We start from the raw sequence: 18,494 nt of genomic DNA on the forward strand, positions 1-18,494 counted from the left end.
CCATGTATTATTTACTAATTTATTATTTGGCAAAAAGACGTCAACGGAAACAACGTCGACTGCGAAAAGCGTGCGCCCGCGCCGTGTGCCCGGGCCGTGTACCCGCCGTCCGCCGCGCGTGTGACAGTCCGTCGCCCGCGTCCGCGCTCCGTCGCACGCGCCTGCGCTGCTCATACTATTTTTCATTATACACACGCGAGCGTGCGCCCCCGCGAGTTTTAGCGTTGGCCATTATAACTTAAACTGCAGAAAAAAACAATTCTTTGGAAAATTAAAAGCCAACAAGTTAGTGTATAGACTATAGAGGAACTAACTTTTAGATATCTATTTCAGATACAAAGAAGCGGAAGCAGTGTATGAAGACTTAATCAAAAGGAATCCAGAAAATGTGATGTATTACCAAAAATTAATAGAATCTAAACAACTTAGTAATCCAGATGAAAAAGTGGCCTTTTATGATGTGTTTAAGTGAGTATTAATAATTTTATTGCCTATGCCTATTCTTTTTCAATCCCTCGATCGTGGAAAACCAGACACAATAGCTTAACTATTGTTATCGCGGCCGCATGTGGCAAATAAAAAGTCTTTATTTCAGGCATATATTATGTACCAATAAGTAATTACACGCAGAGATTTTAAAAATAATATGTAAAATTAAAATATACAACATTTATTAGTAAGGGGGTTCTTGTATTGGCAACTCATTCCTCTGGACTAGGCCAACCTGTTTAGAAATGCTGTGTGTGCTTGGGCCATCAACACACAGGCATTTAAAATATCCACTCCTTTAATAACATCCCAAACACAGGTGTGGAGATTCATTTGCAATGTTTCGATACTATGGGAGTTTTAACATACTATACTCCAAATCAATGCTATCCAGCAACGAAATAAATATGACCCAGTAACAAGTTATTTTAAGCAATAGATCAGGGCTCGATCTAGCTATTTAGCTGCTTCGGGCAAAGATAATTTTCGACGCCCCCTACATACGGAAAACCGTAATATAAGTCATGAACAAGTTTTGTTGGGGCATGATGGGGAAATATTTAAGTAAACTATTTAAATGTTCCATTATCCAACTTGAAGTAGGTTGAAAGGTAAAATTCTCGAACTTAGTGGTGGATGGCTAATAGCTAGGTTTGGAAGATAAGAATAAGTCAATTTTGCCGCTCCGAATTTTCGCCGCTCTGGGCGAATGCCCGGCTCGCCCCTTCTTAGATCGGGCCCTGCAATAGATACTTTAACCCATCAATCCCCAAACGGCAGCCGGCTGTCGCGTAACAATTGAAAATCAATTTTGTCTGCTATTCCCACGATGGAGGTATTACATGTGTAATTCTACTAAAGCATTCTTTCAGGCAGTAGATACTTTAAATGTATTCTATGTAATTCCAGGAAAGAGTTCCCGAAGGCGATAGCGCCGCGGCGGCTGCAGCTGACGGAGGCGCAGGCGCAGCCGGTGTTCGAACGGCTGGTGGATGAGTACCTCAGGCATGGCCTGCAGAAGGGCATCCCCCCGCTGTTTGTGGACATGAGGTGATAAATTACTCACTAGTTCAGTGTTCCCCAAACTTTGTTCTGCCGTGGCCCGGTAGATACTTTTTATTAATACCCCGTGTTACACATGTGCTTACTAACATAAAATTCTTTCATTTCCAGATCCCTATACGCTGATAAGATGAAGGGGGACACGATAGAGAAATTAATTATACAGTATATAGAGAATTTATCAAAGTCTGGTGTATTTAGTTCTAAACCGGACGAAGTGAAGCAGCCCGCTAGTGCGTTATTATGGGCGTACTATTTCGCCGCACAACACTTTGATTTCAAGAAGGATACGGATCGAGCTCTGCATTATATCGATGCGGCGATAGAACACACGCCTACGTTAATAGAACTGTTTATAGTTAAAGGCAGGATATATAAGGTTAGTATTGCTCTCTTTGGGAGAAATAGTTAATGAGAACTTATTTTCGTTAAAATATTATGTAAATGATGGAACAAATCTTCGCATGTTAGAATATAGGTTTCGTTTTGAAGTCTGTCCCATGGAGCGAGGAGCGAGCGGGTCGTTATTAGGCGCGTCCACACAGAGCGAGCAGCCTCGCGAGGCATTCGCCGCGCGAAGCAGCTCGGTTAGTGTGGACGTGCCTCGCCCGAGGTAAACGCGCGCGCTGCCGCGGGCGAGCGGCCGAGTGCCCGAGCCACCGAGTGTCGGTCTTTTGATTTGCTCAGTCGTTTGCTGGCAACATCGCAATGATTCCGAGGCTGCTGCGCTCGTTCGTGAGGCGCGTCCACAGAGGGAGGGAGCGAGGCTGCTCGCTCTGTGCGGACCCGCCTATTGGCAGATCGCGATCAGACGGTGGCACGTTATGAATAGATACTCTATTCATAGATTGTTAATTATTAACTTTGAATCAGAAAGCCGAAAGATCTTAAGACGCCATCAAGTTTTAAAATATTTAATTTTACGTATTATTTTTTTGTCTCCTATTTCGTGCAAATTGCAAGCACAAAGCAATGTTTTTTTTTTACAAATATTTGAATATACTATCAGAGAAGTTATATCAGATTCAATATACTATCAGAGAAGTTATACCTCGGCGGATGGCGGACCTAAGTAATTTGGTCGCGTTAAGTCAAGCCCAGGTGTAACTCGACCAAATGACGTATGTCCGTCAACTGCCTATGAATCAATTTCTTCGATGGTACAATTTTAATTTACAAACATAATTTCTCAGCACGCCGGCGATCCGATCTCCGCTTACCAGTGGTTGGAGGAAGCCCAGGCGATGGACACGGCGGACCGGTACGTGAACTGCAAGTGCGCGCGGTACATGCTGCGGGCGGGACACGTCGCGCGCGCGGAGGAGATGTGCGCGAAGTTCACTAGAGAAGGTACAGTTTTTAACACGCTTTTATTAGCTCGGGCTGTGTGTCTAAAACATGAGGTTTAACTTTTTATGTTGCTATCGATTGTCGCGGATTCGCGCACAAAGGATTCCTTAACATTATAGAGCAAAAATGGGCAATATATTGTGTTTCGACGCACTTGTATTAAACTTGAACTGTATGTATGTAACGGAATATTTGAGCACGATTTTTACCTATCTCCAGTAGTCTGATTAATTCTAAACTTTACATACGTATTGGAAATGACAAAGAAAAATTTTTTTTAAGTTTTTTTTTAAACTATAATTTTATACCTATAAATTAAAATCATTATTGATACACGTTACACACTGAGTGCTTATCAATGTTTTGTTCTTGTCTTTCGTGCGACTTCGAACGATCTATGTATCAAATAAGGATAAAACATTGTATAATATGTATAGTGTATCTGTCGCAGGCGGATTATATAATGCGCCGTTTTACATTACGGCTAGCTGTGCTAAAAAACTGGGCCATTTTGTAATGCGACGATTTATCGATTAGCCGGATTGAATGCGGCCGAATGAAATATCGCCGGAATGTATTCGGCACCATACGTTCTTCAAAACAGCTAGCCATAATGTAATAAAGCGAAAGATAAGTCGCCTCTTTGACAGTTTTTAGTTCCGATTCTTAATACTCTTGGCGCTGCCTACGCTAATCTCAGGAACTACTAGTCCGATTTGAAATTTTGAAGTATTCTTTCAGAGTTAGATAGCTCATAGCCAAGAAACAGAGGAAAATGTGGAATAAACGGGGAAAATTATTTGAAAGGGCTTATTTCACGCACCAGCCAGCAATTTTTATGTTGTTTGGCATAAATAAAAAGTAGACCACATGATGTCAAAGGCTAGTTTTGTGGGCTCATTTGTCTTTGAAATTCCTAATTTACGGGGGTGACGCCGCGCGGAAGGTCTAAATTTATTATAAATATGCGCAAGTTTTATTTTATAGTCGAAAGAAGTGGTGCTTAATGCTTACTCATATAATAACTTACAATAATTAGTGCATCTTTTAAGAATGTTTACCTTCATCGCTTTTAGTCCTATTTCAGTTTTCCCAAAAGCGCAAAATTCAAAGAGAAATGTATGAAAAAAATCGGCCAAGTGCGGTTGGTCTCGCGCACGAAAGGTTCCTTATAGAGCAAAATTAGGCAAATATTGTTTATTTACGAATCCTTAATTATTTAGTTTATTTTAAATTTATTATTAATTGTTAAAGTATAAGTACAATGGAGTATTTTGTACTTTCAAGTGCCTACCTAGTACCTGTTGCCATTATTGATATCGAGCCAAAAATAGCAAAAAAATCACGTTTGTTGTTCCTTTAAATATTAAATTTAATTTGTTTTAGTATCTGTTATTTTATCGGTAACAGACATACACAATCTGTGAAAATTTCAGAAGTGTAGCGGTTATTGAGATATACAGCCGAGACAGACAATAAGACATCGAAGTCTTAGGAATAGCGTCCCTTTTTTCCTTCTTAAAGATATTCAAAAAATAATAAGCGGGGGATGTTACTACATCGCTATAGAAGCCAAAACTGTGGCTAGTTTTTTGTGTCTGTCTGTCTGTATGTTTGTTCCAGCATCACACCAAAACTACTGATCCGATTTGAATGCGGTTTTCGCAGAGATATTTGTCTTTTTCCAACTTAACATCTGGTTATGTAATATTATGAATGTTTATCTATTGCCTAGTTACGATTTTGCCAAACAGCTGATTATTTTGCCGAATTGAGTTGGTCCCATAGTAAAAGTTTTTGGTAATCATGGATGATTTCAACCCCTTTCGGCCTTTAAGTTATTTTTGTTAGACTCTGTAATATTAATCATTTATCACTTTCATTTTTTTAATAGTATTTAAATACCTACCAAAATACATCGATATCGTCGTAATAATAATTAATCGACACCGTAGATAGACCGGACATCACTAGACCGTGTACCGTTGACACTATTCTGACAATATAGTGTCATTGAAGTCGGCGACATAGGTTTCCATATAAACGGCGCTACATAACACTTCTCCTTATTTCCCTGTTCTGAGGTTTCATGCATCTAACATTTTTCAAATGTTTTCGTAACAATAATTTTATATTCCTCTTTCACAGTTAATATTTATAATTTTATATAAATAAGTTAGCATTTAGCGACTTTTCATTTTTATTCATTTACAATTATAGGAAACATTTGTTTTTGTAGATGGAATATAATTTATTACATTTTGTTTTTTATTTTTTTTTTCTTGTAAAAAAAACCCCGTAGCAAGGAATATGAAAACTGTCACCCATATCATCTTAAAATGCACAAACTATAGTAAGGTGGTTTAAGTTTTCTCTGAGACCTAAAGGGGATCGATTCAGTCTAATCTTGCCTAAAGTAATAATAATTTTTGAGTTGTTTCGTTTTGATGTTCGATGAAACAATTTCAGTACTCGTATTATTTACTGGCAAATGATTTTCTATAAAAGTCAAACTTCAGAATATGACAGCGATACTTAGAAATAGATTTTTCATTTCAGGTGTCCCGGCAACAGAGAACCTTAACGAAATGCAGTGCATGTGGTTCCAAACTGAGGCGGCCGCGGCGTACCAACGACAGCAACTATGGGGCGAAGCCCTAAAGAAGGCACATGAAGTCGACAGGGTAAATACTTTGTCCGTCTATGTAGATTGTAGATATAAAAGAGCTTTATCTATTACAGAAATCTGCTTACTATTGTTAAATTTTAGTAGTTTTGCCATATTATGTTTGTCTATTCGCGTTATTATAAGAGTGAATCATCAGCACATTAATAAAATTCTTATCTTAATCAGTTTTGATGCTTTTCTCTGAAAATCACTTTGTTCGTAACGCGGGAAGTCTACATATCATCATGCTCTTAGGTCACGCAACTAACCTATTTTCTTCGTCTGCAAAATACTAATAAAAATAAATCTACCAATAAGGTGCTTATGTTATGCTACAATAAATGATTTATCTTTTCAAATTCCAGCACTTCTATGAGATAATGGAGGACCAGTTCGACTTCCACTCTTACTGCATGCGCAAGATGACGCTGCGGTCGTACGTGGGTCTGCTGCGGCTCGAGGACGTGCTGCGCTCGCACCCCTTCTACTTCCGTGCGGCGCGCGTCGCCGTCAGCGTGTATCTGCGGTTAGACGCGCGCCCGCTGCAGGACGAGCCGCAGGCGACAGAACCTGACACAGGTTAGTAATGATCTAGATCAAGTAGTGACTATAATACGCTCCTACGACGCAAGGTGACTCTGCGCTCTTACCCCTTTTACATCCGTGCGGTGCGCGTCACATTTCAGCGATGCTCTAGTCCTACTATTAAGGCCCGGGTGGTGGCGGACACATCTAGTTTGTATGAATTTGTATAAGAACTTCATGTTGCTAACTACGGAGGGAATTTCATATAACTATAGAAACCAGTACTGTCGCCACTTGTTACTTAATGTCGAGGTCGTCTGCTGCCAACCGGCACCTTTAACGATGTTAAGACGTTTGTACGACCCAAGATGGCGCTGCGGTCGTGCGTTGTGCTGGTTTTGGAGGCTGCGGCGCGTGTCGCGCTGAATTTGAATCAGCGGACGTAAGAACTTACATAATATTGCACGCAAAACATCTAGCTGCGGTTGCTGCTATGTTCAGGTAGGCGCACATCAGGACAGGCGCAGCGTGTGTCGTTCTACTGCAGTTTATATGTACACGGTACAGGTAGTGTTGCGTACGTTAAAGGCAACAACATGACGTCATAATGCAATTTCAAAAAAGTGTCAATTCTTAGTATGAGGAATGTAAATATAATATTCTAATGATATTGTTTATCCGTCACTTTTTATGTGTATTGTAACTTGTGAATGTGATATCTGATTAAAATTATTAATATCTCAGGTTAGATTGAGCAGATAAATTAACAGATCATAACTAATTTTCCCCGTGACCTTCAATTTGTTAATATTACGTTATGTGCGTTTATGTAATAACCAAAAAAAAATAATTAAATTATATCAAATTAGCACATAATTCATAATGCTAATTGCTAAATATACTAATGTTATTTGGTATGGCCATCGTGTATCAGAGTAGTAATTAAATAGTGATCTAAATAAGCTAACAGGTTATCTGTCGAATATTTCATAGTCTGTTATTACTGCAGGGCGTGCCGCAGGTTTTAGTAATGACAACCGAATGGCCAACTTTATAAAGCTGTTATTGATTGTAATTAAGATAACTATATTAAGACTTTCTAATGACTATAGAATATATCATTATGCGTAGGCTGCTTAAATGATCAATTAGTGATAACATTTTTCAAATACGGCCTCTAAGGAAAGCCTTGATACATATTTTGAATATATATTAAAAGGTCACTAGGCAATTTGATTGAAATCAGGATATAATGAAATAATTAAACAATGTTAAGCTACAAATTAAAGAAAAACAAATCGTATATTATTATAAATATTTATTTTTTGTTCTAAAAATATTACAAAATCACATATACTCATGTCATTGAAATTACTTACACAACTTTGTACATTCATTCGCTATTTTACATTGTCCGTTCTCACAGTACTATCACAACTAAAATACTGACATACATAAATAAATTAACTATCACTACACTCGCACCACAGTCGTTCTACGATTAATTTAATAAATAGTCGTTAAACTAGAGCGTTCATGACGGTCGCACATCTAACGCGTTAAATATTATGGCAGCGCGGGTCGCCCCGCTAGTCTTTTCGTTCTAATACTACTTAGGACACTTTAAAACATCACATTTGCGCTTTGTATTATTTACACTGCGTCGCACTCGACGGCTTACAGTTCGGACTAGAGCTTCGGTTCACCGGCCGTACCCGGGCGGGCGGTAACTCTGGCGCGAGTTGTGCGCGTGCGCATGTGCGTGCGCGGCCTGCGGCGTCACGAAGTACACGTGCGCGCCGTCCCCGGGCAGGCGGTACGACACCAACGAGCCCGGGCGGCCCTCGCCCGCGCCGTACGCGCCGATCCACTCCGCGTCGGGGTTCGGCGTCGGCAGCGGCCGCCTGTAGTTGACGTCCGTGTCCCCGGCCAGCGAGGGCGCGTTCAGGTCGTACAGCTCGCTCGCCTCGGGCGGCGCCTGCAGCGGCGCCGCTATCCTGTACTGGTACGGCTTGAAGTTGGGGTTCGGGATCGGTATGAACTCGCTGTCGGGGTTTATCGTCGGCCGCGGCAGCCTGTCGTTGACCCGGGTGTCGTGGAGCAGCGACGGCGGGTTCGGCCGCTGGATGAGGGGGGCGCTCGGGTTGCCGGCGTAGATGGACTCGCTGAGCGGGTTGATGTGGGGCCGCGGGAACCGGTCGTTCACCTCAGTGTCCTTCGCCAGGGACGGCGGGTTGCGCGTGTTCTCGTACTCGTACGCGTACTTTATGTTGATGTCGTTGTCGATGGGCGTTTTCACCGTGCCGATGGGCGGGGTGACGCCCGCCAGACCGCCGTCCTCCAGCTTCTGGCCGAAGACGTCGAACGAGTTCTTAGTGATGTCGTCGAGGTACCTCTCGTCGTGCTTCGTGTAGTAGCCGTTGCTGATGGGGTTGGGCGTGGTGCTGGGGTATCTGTTCACCTGCTGGACGGGTTTTCCGGTTTGTACCGGGATGTGATTCCTGTTGCTCTGGACGGGCACGGCCTTGCCGATCGCGACGTCCTCGTAGTCCTCCTCTCTCGGTTTATTTTTAGGGTAGTACCTGGACGAGGTCGGCGACTCGGTCGTGACCTGCACGTTCTCCACCAGATATTGCTGATACTCCGGCTGGTACGAGGGTGACGCCGTATTGAACTCGTTCTCGGCGTTGAACGGTTTGCTGTAGCTGACCATGGGTCTGAAAGGCTCGGGGTCCAGCTTCGGCGCACGGAAGGTGAACTTGTCGGGTCTAGGCTGCGTTTCGAAGTTGAACTGATACACCGGTCGGCCCGGAAGAGGTTTAGGTTTGGTGTTGTAGGGCCGGTGAGACTTCGGCTTCTTCGTCGTGAACAAGTCTATCGTTTGTTGGATGTCAGCTATCTGTTGGTAGAACGAGTTCGGTCGCTGCTTAGGTTGTTGGACGTATACATTTTGTCGTGGCTTCTGTATGCTGAAGTACTCTTGCGTGAGTGTGTGCGGTCCCTGCTTCTGGGGCCACAGGAACAGAGCGTCGGCCTGGCTGATCGAACTGTACGAGGCCGGCGAGAAACTGTTCTGGGGGTTTACTCTTTGTTTCGGCACGTACGCTTGTTGATTTGTGTTGTAGTAATTTCTGTTATCGTAATAATTATCTGGTGCCGCCGAGCTCTTCGGTTGCTCGTCGAAGAAGTAGAAAGAGGCGAGACCGTCTTCGCTAGGCTTCTGGTTATAAATTGGTTGCAATTTTGTAGTAGGAACTTCATCGTTTTGTACATTTGTATAGTATTTCACTGGTACAGACGTAGAGGAAACGTCCTTAGCGATACTGTTGATAGCATTAGCGGGCACGTTGTACAGCACGTAAGGCTTCTCAGATGTCGTAGGCTTCCGTTCGTATGTTTGTTCTGGATAGTCGTAGAACACAGAAACGGAGAGAGGTTTGGATGTGAGCTTCGCACGCGTTTTGTATACGGGCTTCTCGACTTTAGGTCTCGTCGAGACTTGCTCGGGTAGGTTGTGCACTTTGACCTGGTTTCTCGGTGATGAAGTGACAATTCTCTGAGTTTTTCTATATTTAGTAGTAGTCTCGACGTCCTCCGGTGTTGTCACCGTAGTGAACTGTTCGGTGGTCGTCGTAGGATCGGTGGTGGTCAGTCTGGACTTCAATTTATTTCTATAGGATGGAGTTGTCACCGGTGGCTTTGGGTCCACTTTCGTCCTGCTGTATGCTTTAGATCTCGAAGTTGTAGATACTTCTTCCGTAGTCGTCTTTTCTTCGAGAGGCGCAAAGAAATCGGGTGGGGGTGGTAGTATGATTCCAGGTACTAGAGGTCCAGCCGGCACTTTGCTGTCGAAGTCAGCGCGGTAGGAAAAATTGTATGGCGGCGGATAGTAGATCGAAGGGTCGTCTTCGTCGTACAGGTCGGTTTGGTTGCTGGGTGGTGGTAGAAATGCGGCGCCCGGAGGGAAGCCTTCTGGAAAAGAGCCGTTCATGGGTCCTTCGCTCGCATTCCCAGGTAGGAATGGGAACGGAGGATTTGGCATCGGCGCACCCCCGGCAGAAGCGTTTCCCTGATTATAACCCTGGGCGTCGAACGCTCCCGGTGGGAAAAGGAATGACGGCGGATATAGAGGGCTTTCGCCTTCTCCTGCAGGGAAGGGAGGGAAAACGGCCGCAGGGACACTACCGTTTGGCGTGAGGAAGACGAGCGGTCCGTCGTCGGAGAGTTGTACTGGAAAGGGCGGGGGAACTTTGGGTTTATGCGGGAGCTTTACTTGCCTTCGGGGCGCCTCATAGTTATCGATCGGTGGCCATATCTTTTGCTCGGATTCCTTCGTCCTCTCCGGGAACGATCCTCCTTTAATCACTAGCAGGTGATCCTCCGCGAGCCATATCTCCTCCTTCTTCAGACCTCCCAAGTTCTGCAAGTTATCTTTCGCTCTCGTCTCGGAGTTCGGCTGGTAACTCACGATTCCGGGTCGCTTGGGGGTCTTCGAAAATAATTCATCCTGTATCAGGCCATACTTGCCCTCGGCCACCTGATCGGATAACGTCTTTTTGTCCTCGTCGTCCTCCTTCATCTTCCCGGCGTCTTTGCCCTCCCCCGCGCTGGACATGAGCATGCCGTCATCCCAAATGCCCTGGTTCCACCCTACGGTGCTGCCGGATAGCTCCGGAGCTATCACGCCGGCGAATTTTCCGCCCTCGGACTTGTCGTCGACGACGATGGAGTTTTTCGGGCTACCGTGGTCCTTCTCGGACTTGATTTTCATGTGTCCGCCGATGAGGCGTTTGATCGTTCGCTGAGATTCGCCGGCGTCCGCGTCCTGCGGCCGGCCGAGCGACCTCTGATCGCGCACGAAGGACTCGGGCGGCAGCACGTAGGTGGGCACGAGCACGCTGGCTCGCGCGACGCACGCCCATGCCAGCGCTAGCACTAGCGCCGACGTCGCCCCTCTCACCATCTGCAACGAGAGAAAAACGAGATCAGTCCCACCGTCGGAGCGTTAAACGACAAAAAGAAATAAAATCGAACTCATCTAAAAGAATTAATTGCGCCTATTTAGTTACGGTCATTAACGCGGAGTGAAAGGTTCGGATATAAATACGAGCTGCGGTAAAACACTGGCGGGTCGAGCGCTACCTCCCGCCTTTTATTAATTTCGACCACCGCCGGACCGGCTGGCATTGAGAATCGACCGTTTAATTTGGAAATTAGCGCGTAATGACGGCCGCGGGAAGGCCGCGGGGCAGGCGACAGCCGTTCTACAACTAAAACCTTTTTTACATCCAAATGTCAATCATTAATCTCGTTAGCGATTAGAGTGCTTAATTATGGACACGGAAGTAGGTAAATAAATTGTTAGCTTTTGGAGTAATTAATTATTTTTAAAGTTTAACTGGACAGGTGTGCTACCGCAGGTAGCCTATTTCACAATGGCCGGTGATTCAGCGGGGTATCTAGATTCTAGTCTAAGATCAATAGGAGCCGGAGGGTGTGTCTAGGCATTAGTGAAAGGTGGAGTCGTTTAACTCGCGCTCGCCTTCGATATATAAATTATTATAAGGATGTTATTGCACAATGACTAATGATACGAAAATTTACCAGTAATGTATTTCAATTAAACGTTTGTCAATAGAAAAATTATTGCCAATATTTACTTACTAGTATATGCTTTTAAGGTGATATTACTTTAATGCAAATTGAAATTGTTGTAGACACTATTATGGACCTATAAGCGCAGATGCATTAAGTTTATAGCTTCAACATTGTAAGGTGTAGTTTTTCTCTAGATTCTAGATTCTAGAAGCTTTAGTACCGGGTTCCTATGCGCTTGAGTCACCGCAGATTTGCCTCGTGGTTTTATTTCGTGTTTGCGAGGTGAATACCTGTATAATGTCAGTAATGAATCGAAGCCTCGGTTTTGTAACGTAAAGTTCAGTGTGAGCTTTAAATGAGCTTTGACATTTGCGGGAGTGCCGGGAGTCGGGTGCCATCTTGAATCCTGTCCTTCGGAACCAGTTTGCCTTCGTAAAAACTCACGATCGTTCTTGGTGCAGGATTCCTTCGAGAGGTATTCGCGGAGACAACGGCGGCCTTGTGGTAGGTGCCCGTTTTTTTTGCGGTCGAACGCGAAACGTGGAGTGTTAACAAAATAGTAGTTTTTTGCCCCGGCTTTCGATGACCATTGTTTCTGCGGTATGTGTTTTTTGTTCACTAGACATTTTTGTTTTTAATCGCGAAATTGTTATGCAATTATTGCGCAACGTCTAGAATATTCAAATGCACTGCGAAGATACGTTTCACATTAATTACAGGTCACACTGATAACATTAGCGCACTTCGCTAGATAGATGGGCAGCTTTCTTCATTCTTTCTGCGGTGACAATGTTGGGAAACACGGCTCATTGTTGATAATTTGTATGCGGTGCTCGAGTTTGTTGGCCAGCCAACTTTCCATCGGCCTTTGTTCGCGACCACAGACCTCCCCGTCATATTGATGGCTGTATGCAGATGTTGCGGTTCGCCTGCCAAATATCAAAATTCAATCCGATTCTCTTTACAATCTTACCAAAGTTAAAGTTAATTTATGAAGTTGATTTATCTTACGTGATCATTGATTAGATTTTAATTAGCTATTGTTACTATTACGTGTCTAGTTTTTAGTTTTATGATATAAACAGTGACGTCATAACGTAATAGCCCTTTATATTGAACGGCTAATGCCAGTAATTGTAGGTATCGATCTCCTTGAGATTGCGGAACGGAATGTCGCTACACTTAGGCGTCCATTATGTATGTAATAGCTCCGAGTAACACCAGTCGTACCGCGGAAATCTACGTGCGACATTTACCTAATTCGTTACACCGCATAAATTCTTTACTTTTTCATTCATATTAAAAGTCGTATCTACCTTAACCGCTTTGTTCCTGAGCCCCGCGATTGAAATAACTCGAGCGATAAAATCTTAAACGGCTTAACTAGAGTAATAACAATTTATACGTCAACAAAGTGTGTTACAAGAGTATCGTGGCGCAACCGTGGCGAATCGGCTGCGGGCTGGCATTGAGGACCGGCTGTTACGTTTGTCCCCAAGACATGTTATTAAAACATTGTTTCGACATGCCAACTTAGTAGCCGCACTCAAAAGAATGCGTGTCTGACAGGTCGTTATCTTGGGGACTTATCCTTATTCCTTACCACTAAATTTGCTAAATCTATCCTTTTCTGTCTTCTTACGGAATTATTAAAGGCCATTGCCGATTGCCAAAACCGCATCTTCCGTTCTCACTGTATTTAATTCCATAGTTGTCATAGAGCCTGAGTCACGACGCGTTTTTAAATCATTACTTGTTTCCTCAGAATCAATAACTAAAGTTCCTTTTGAATTTTTATCGGCTTTGTCATTTTAACCATATTCATCATCGATTTAATTAATTCCAAGAATTGTTAAACAATTTTATGACTCGACGTTAACTACTTCCTTTTTATTTAAATTAGTTTTTTTATCGCTCCTGTATTCCTGATTTTGATAAGTTTGTTAACTGAGTAGTTTAAAATTTATTTCAACAATCCAATCTAATGCTTCTTTACTATTATATCGTCTTATTTCTGTAATCGGCAGTTGTAGCGCGTGCCTCGTTAGATCTCTGATTGATCTGAGGCTTTGTGTTCAAAATAATGCTGTTTGATTGCATATTGACTGTTTCAAATTGTTTCGTCTGGCTTTTCTATATTACATCGTTTATTTTAATCGTCTTAATCATTTTCAATAAGAGAATGTTTTTACATAGAATATCTGATCATTCTAAATAATGTCATGGGCTTATATCTAAGTGTCGCACTTCGGTCAAGGCGCTAGGATCAACCTGTTTTCTATATGCAATGCCTCTAGCGACGTGCAATTTATCACGATACAGTAGGATCTAAACCTCTTTCAGATTTAATTTACCTCGGAGTTTCTATAAGTGGCCTTTATGGTAGCGTCATAAAGGTCTCGTCAAATGTAGAATAATTCTAAACGAGCTGTAGGTTATGTTTGTGCCGAGCGGTGATCTTGAAGTTAATGTGAGAATGACTATTCTTATCTCGTCGAGTTAATTACTTGGGAGCTTTGATAACGATTGTGCAACGCTTCAACGAGATTTTGAAAAAATAAGCGCTTAATAAAATAATCTCTGGGAGTAAAGGCCGCCTAAATTATTTAGGTCGTTGGAAAATCGTAAAACGAGTTTTATAATGAATTCTGTAATACATTATTTTAACACGTCCTAATTTAATTAGCGTTTTGACAGGGTAGACGATGCACTCATTTCATCAGCTTCAACTGATTTATTGTATGTTTGCGCCGCGCAGCCGAGAAGTATGTCCGTAAACGAGTTGCGACACCGCTCTATTTTAACCTATTTATTTGTAACTCGATATTTGCATTCGGCTTTTTCACTTAGACTCTCGTAAGTACGAGCTGGTTTAAGGTCAGTAAAAATGGTCCAATTGTGGCGAGTCGTGACTGCCGATAATATGGTGAGTGCGCACGCGCCGCTCGGGCCGCTCGGGGCCGGCCGCCGACGAAACATTTCGGAGTCAGAGTCGGAGTCGCTCCGTTGTTCTTTGTCATGCGTTTCATTGTTAGCGAATTTATGATTTATTATGCTCTTATTAGCCGTATCCTGCAAGGTTGCATGTCGCAACGGTATCGGGTATCGAAACGGATCAATAATGAAATCGGAATTCGGTTTCCCAACGTCACCCTACCCTGCCCTAAACGGAAACCTAATATCTCAGGATCGCTGGCGCATACGAAGTCTAGATTACGTAAGCCAATTAGGTTAATTTAGTAATTTTTGTGGGGAAGTAACGAGCTCGTCCGTTCCCCTCGTACTGTGGAGTACGTGGACCGCCTCATAACGAGTACGCTTTCCTTTCTTTTGTTATTTTGTGACTTTCTTGATTTGTTTCGTAATTTCAATGGTCACAACTCACCACGCACGTAATCTTTCACATGCACAATTGCTCTCATCTCGTAACGGCGCACCTGTTACGACAGCTCATTTTCATCTCTCAAACTATTCACCAAAAGTACAAGAATTACACGCCAAGTTGAGATGTATAATCGAGATTGTAACGTTTCTGTTTTTGTTTCAGGTAAGACTCATCGCGCCGGATCCACCGGTCGACAGGTATACGTTGCCATGTACCCTGTAATTATTCGATTCGAGCTCGATAAGTTATTATCTATTATGTTGTTTAATATGAGTGTCTTGGGCAAGAGGTTTCAAAATTTTTCCGCCGGTCTGGGCGCTACCTTTAGATGTTTTTCGGAGCGTGGCGGACTCTAGGTAGTATTGCGCCCGAGTCCTTCGCCCGCGAGCAAGGAAAGCTAAACATGGGCTATTTCACAATTACCATTGAACCGCGATATTTACATTAGCCCGCCGTATGATTTCTAAACAATGATAAGCGTTTTCACCGTAATTAGACTTGTCAAAGTGTGAAGCGGTTGAAAGTGCTCATTGTTTAGTTTTCCTCCCATGATGTATTTACATTCTTTGCATTTTTCTCATTGTTTATCTAGCTCGGGTTTTTCGCGTGTTTTCTTTGTCGTCTATATTCTATAACATGGTCATCACGACGTAAGCTGGATTAGGTTTTTGTTCGCGTCTCGTATATCGAATGACGTAATCGTACGTATGTTATATGCGTCATGGATACACTTTTTATGAAAATTCATGTAAACACTTTTATGAGAAACGTCAACACATTATTCTTTAATTCGATGAAGATTAAAAGGTTATGACGTTTATTATGAATCGAATTAAATATTTTACAGCATCATAAAGTAACTTTTTTGAAAGCATAAACTTTAATAACATTAATTACGAATAGGATTTCACGCGTATAAATATGCATCGTAACTACTTCACACCTAGCACGGTTCACGATTTGTCTTACATCTCAGGTATATAGGCGCTAATTACGGATGGTGCATGTAATTGTATCGTTGTTCATCTCGTCGGTAATGCGTCCGTCTCGAGAGTTATATCACGATCGACGTCTCGATAATCGGAATGCGGGGAAACAAAACATCCGCGTCTCCGAAAACCTGTTAGCATGTTCAAATATTATTAACGTATGTATATGTGTGTTTTTGACAAAATAATGTGTAGCTTCGTAAAAAATGAATTATGGCGATAATGATTTGATATTTTTACGGAATTTATCAAAACGACTGTTTGATGCTTTGATGGAGTCTGTATTACCTGCAGTGCGACGAATCGTTGTCGTTTCCTATGTGATAAGGCTGCGCGGAATTATTTACGCTTTATGTAACTGTTGCATGTGTGCTTTCATCATTCTCTCCGATATCGTAATTCTGATCTATGCACTACTTGGACAATGTGCACCGGTTTTGTTGCTAAACACGACTAATAGAAACGCATTCAAATTTACATTTCAGTGTTGCTTTACTCCTAGATTTACTCACATCTACTAGCACAAAAAGACCTATCTCATCAGCATTGAGCTTCCTCAATTTATTCTTGTTTACTCGTTTATATTTTTTTATTCTTGTGTTTCGATTGCTCACGATGAAGTCCCTAAGAATCTGTGGAGTCACGTAATTTGTTTTTAACGAAGCATCAAATTAGTATTTGCGTGTGTTCGGTTCCCGTTAGCCGGAGATTACTAGTTATTTGGTTGTAGTATTTTGTTGTAAGTGCCGCTTTGTGTATTCTAATTGAAGGCTTTAGTTAGCGTTTTCTATAAAACACTTCACAATATACTTGGGGATTGCACTTACGTAATCTTCACTAACATCAAACATGTTTGTTTTGATCACAATTAAATAGATTTTTGTGATTAGTTTTTACGATTAGATGTAGATGAATTTTTTAGACGTGTAGTTTGAAACAACATTTTTGGATTTTAATTTGATTTAGATGCAATTTCTGCCGTATCATTTGAAATAACATTATAGTTTTTTTTAATGCTAGTTACAACACTGAGCTGTCTATCACAAGTTATAATCGGGGCTTAACAAACTGCGGTTCCCCAGAGCCGGTGTTCACAGGGCTCAATAATAGCGGCAAAATTGTTCTCTCGGTCGCTTTTGTTTACGTTTTCTCACAGGTGTTTCTATACGCTAATGTCATTGAGTTTTATGTCGGGGGCGGGATCCGACCTACAATATCATTCACCGAAACCTATATTTCGGAAAAACTAATCGCTAGCAAAGGAAACACTCTTACATTTTATATTAAACGGTAGAGGCTGCAATAACAAATCACGTCGGGGTACACTCCTCAGCACATGTCACGGGGCAGTCACTTCACTTCACGGTATCGGTTATCACTGTGTCCTGTGTCGCCGGGGTGCGCGTGTGGCCGGCGGGGCGCGCTGAGCATGAGTGGCGGCGGTGGTAGGGGCGCGAGAGTAAATACGCCGCGACAGCGCCCGCGCGCGACGCGCACGCACACCGACGCCGGCGCACGCGCACACTCACACATGTCACATGCGGCGATGGAACTTCCAAACAATCCAAAGGATCTACGTGACGGATGCACTGGGCAGTTGTGCACATACTGTCATTTTGATATTGATTGTCCATCTTAAGATGCACTCAGTTGGGTCGGGCGCTGCGATTATCCGCTAATGATATCCGGTTCGCTAGACAAGGATATAGATATTTATCGTAATATTCATAATTCTACCGGCGCAACGTTTAACTGATTCACGTATTACATGTTATGTGATTTGATGATTCTTGTGATCTTGATTTTGTTGTTTTCATTATTGAGGATGTTTATAGATGCGCATACGTAATACATTATTGTGTATTTGTGTATCCTTATAAGTTTTCTGTAGTCTAAAGTACATATCTCTCAAACTAAATTTAAATACACATCATAAGTGATGAGCAAAATTGGTTTTGATCTTGAAGTCTTGGTAAGTATCGGTTTTGCCAAGAAGCAAGACCAAGACCGAGACCAAAATTTTCTTAGTATTGGGTCTTGCTTTGGCCAATACTAATTAATATACCACTCTTCTCCCTTCATAGTTTTTAACCCCCGACAAAAAAGAGGGGTGTTATAAGTTTGACGTGTCTGTCTGTCTGTTTGTCTGTGTGTGTATCTGTCCGTGGCATCGTAGCATCCAAACGGGTGGACCGATTTTGATCTAGTTTTTTTTGTTTGAAAGCTGACATGATCGAGAGTGTTCTTAGATATAATTCATCATCATCAGCCTGTTCAGTGCTGAACAATCAGGGTTTATCTGGTTCATGAAAGGCCGTTGGCAACTTGTAGTCGTTTGATGGGTTTTATATTTCATTCTAGTTCGTGACATTTGTGAATATACAATATACGTATACACATAATAATGGAAAGTTGACCTGGTGCTGCA

The 18,494-nt window shown here is 42.5% G+C and overlaps 2 protein-coding genes across 2 annotated transcripts in view; one reads left to right on the forward strand and one right to left on the reverse strand.

Moving 5' to 3' along the window:
• The window catches only part of LOC121726030 (N-alpha-acetyltransferase 15, NatA auxiliary subunit), a 105,825-nt gene that overhangs the window by 3,292 nt on the left and 84,039 nt on the right, over positions 1-18,494 (forward strand). The window contains exons 5-10 of the mRNA XM_042113244.1: positions 334-468; positions 1,399-1,539; positions 1,663-1,930; positions 2,745-2,901; positions 5,461-5,585; positions 5,935-6,148. Of these exons, the coding sequence (XP_041969178.1) occupies positions 334-468; positions 1,399-1,539; positions 1,663-1,930; positions 2,745-2,901; positions 5,461-5,585; positions 5,935-6,148 (1,040 nt within the window). The remainder of the gene's footprint in view (positions 1-333; positions 469-1,398; positions 1,540-1,662; positions 1,931-2,744; positions 2,902-5,460; positions 5,586-5,934; positions 6,149-18,494) is intronic.
• Positions 7,398-17,517, reverse strand: LOC121726029. Its single transcript, XM_042113243.1, has 2 exons — positions 17,342-17,517; positions 7,398-11,057 (listed from the first exon to the last, which is right to left on the reverse strand). The coding sequence occupies exon 2, from the start codon at positions 11,055-11,057 to the stop codon at positions 7,797-7,799; it is 3,261 nt and encodes a 1,086-aa protein (XP_041969177.1). The 5' UTR covers positions 17,342-17,517; the 3' UTR covers positions 7,398-7,796.

Source organism: Aricia agestis, chromosome 4, assembly GCF_905147365.1.
Source record: "Aricia agestis chromosome 4, ilAriAges1.1, whole genome shotgun sequence".
Classification (NCBI taxonomy): domain Eukaryota; kingdom Metazoa; phylum Arthropoda; class Insecta; order Lepidoptera; family Lycaenidae; genus Aricia; species Aricia agestis.

Excerpts from the sequence above, each read along its gene's own strand:
- LOC121726029 (XM_042113243.1), bottom strand. The coding sequence starts at position 11,057 with ATGGTGAGAGGGGCGACGTCGGCGCTAGTGCTAGCGCTGGCATGGGCG.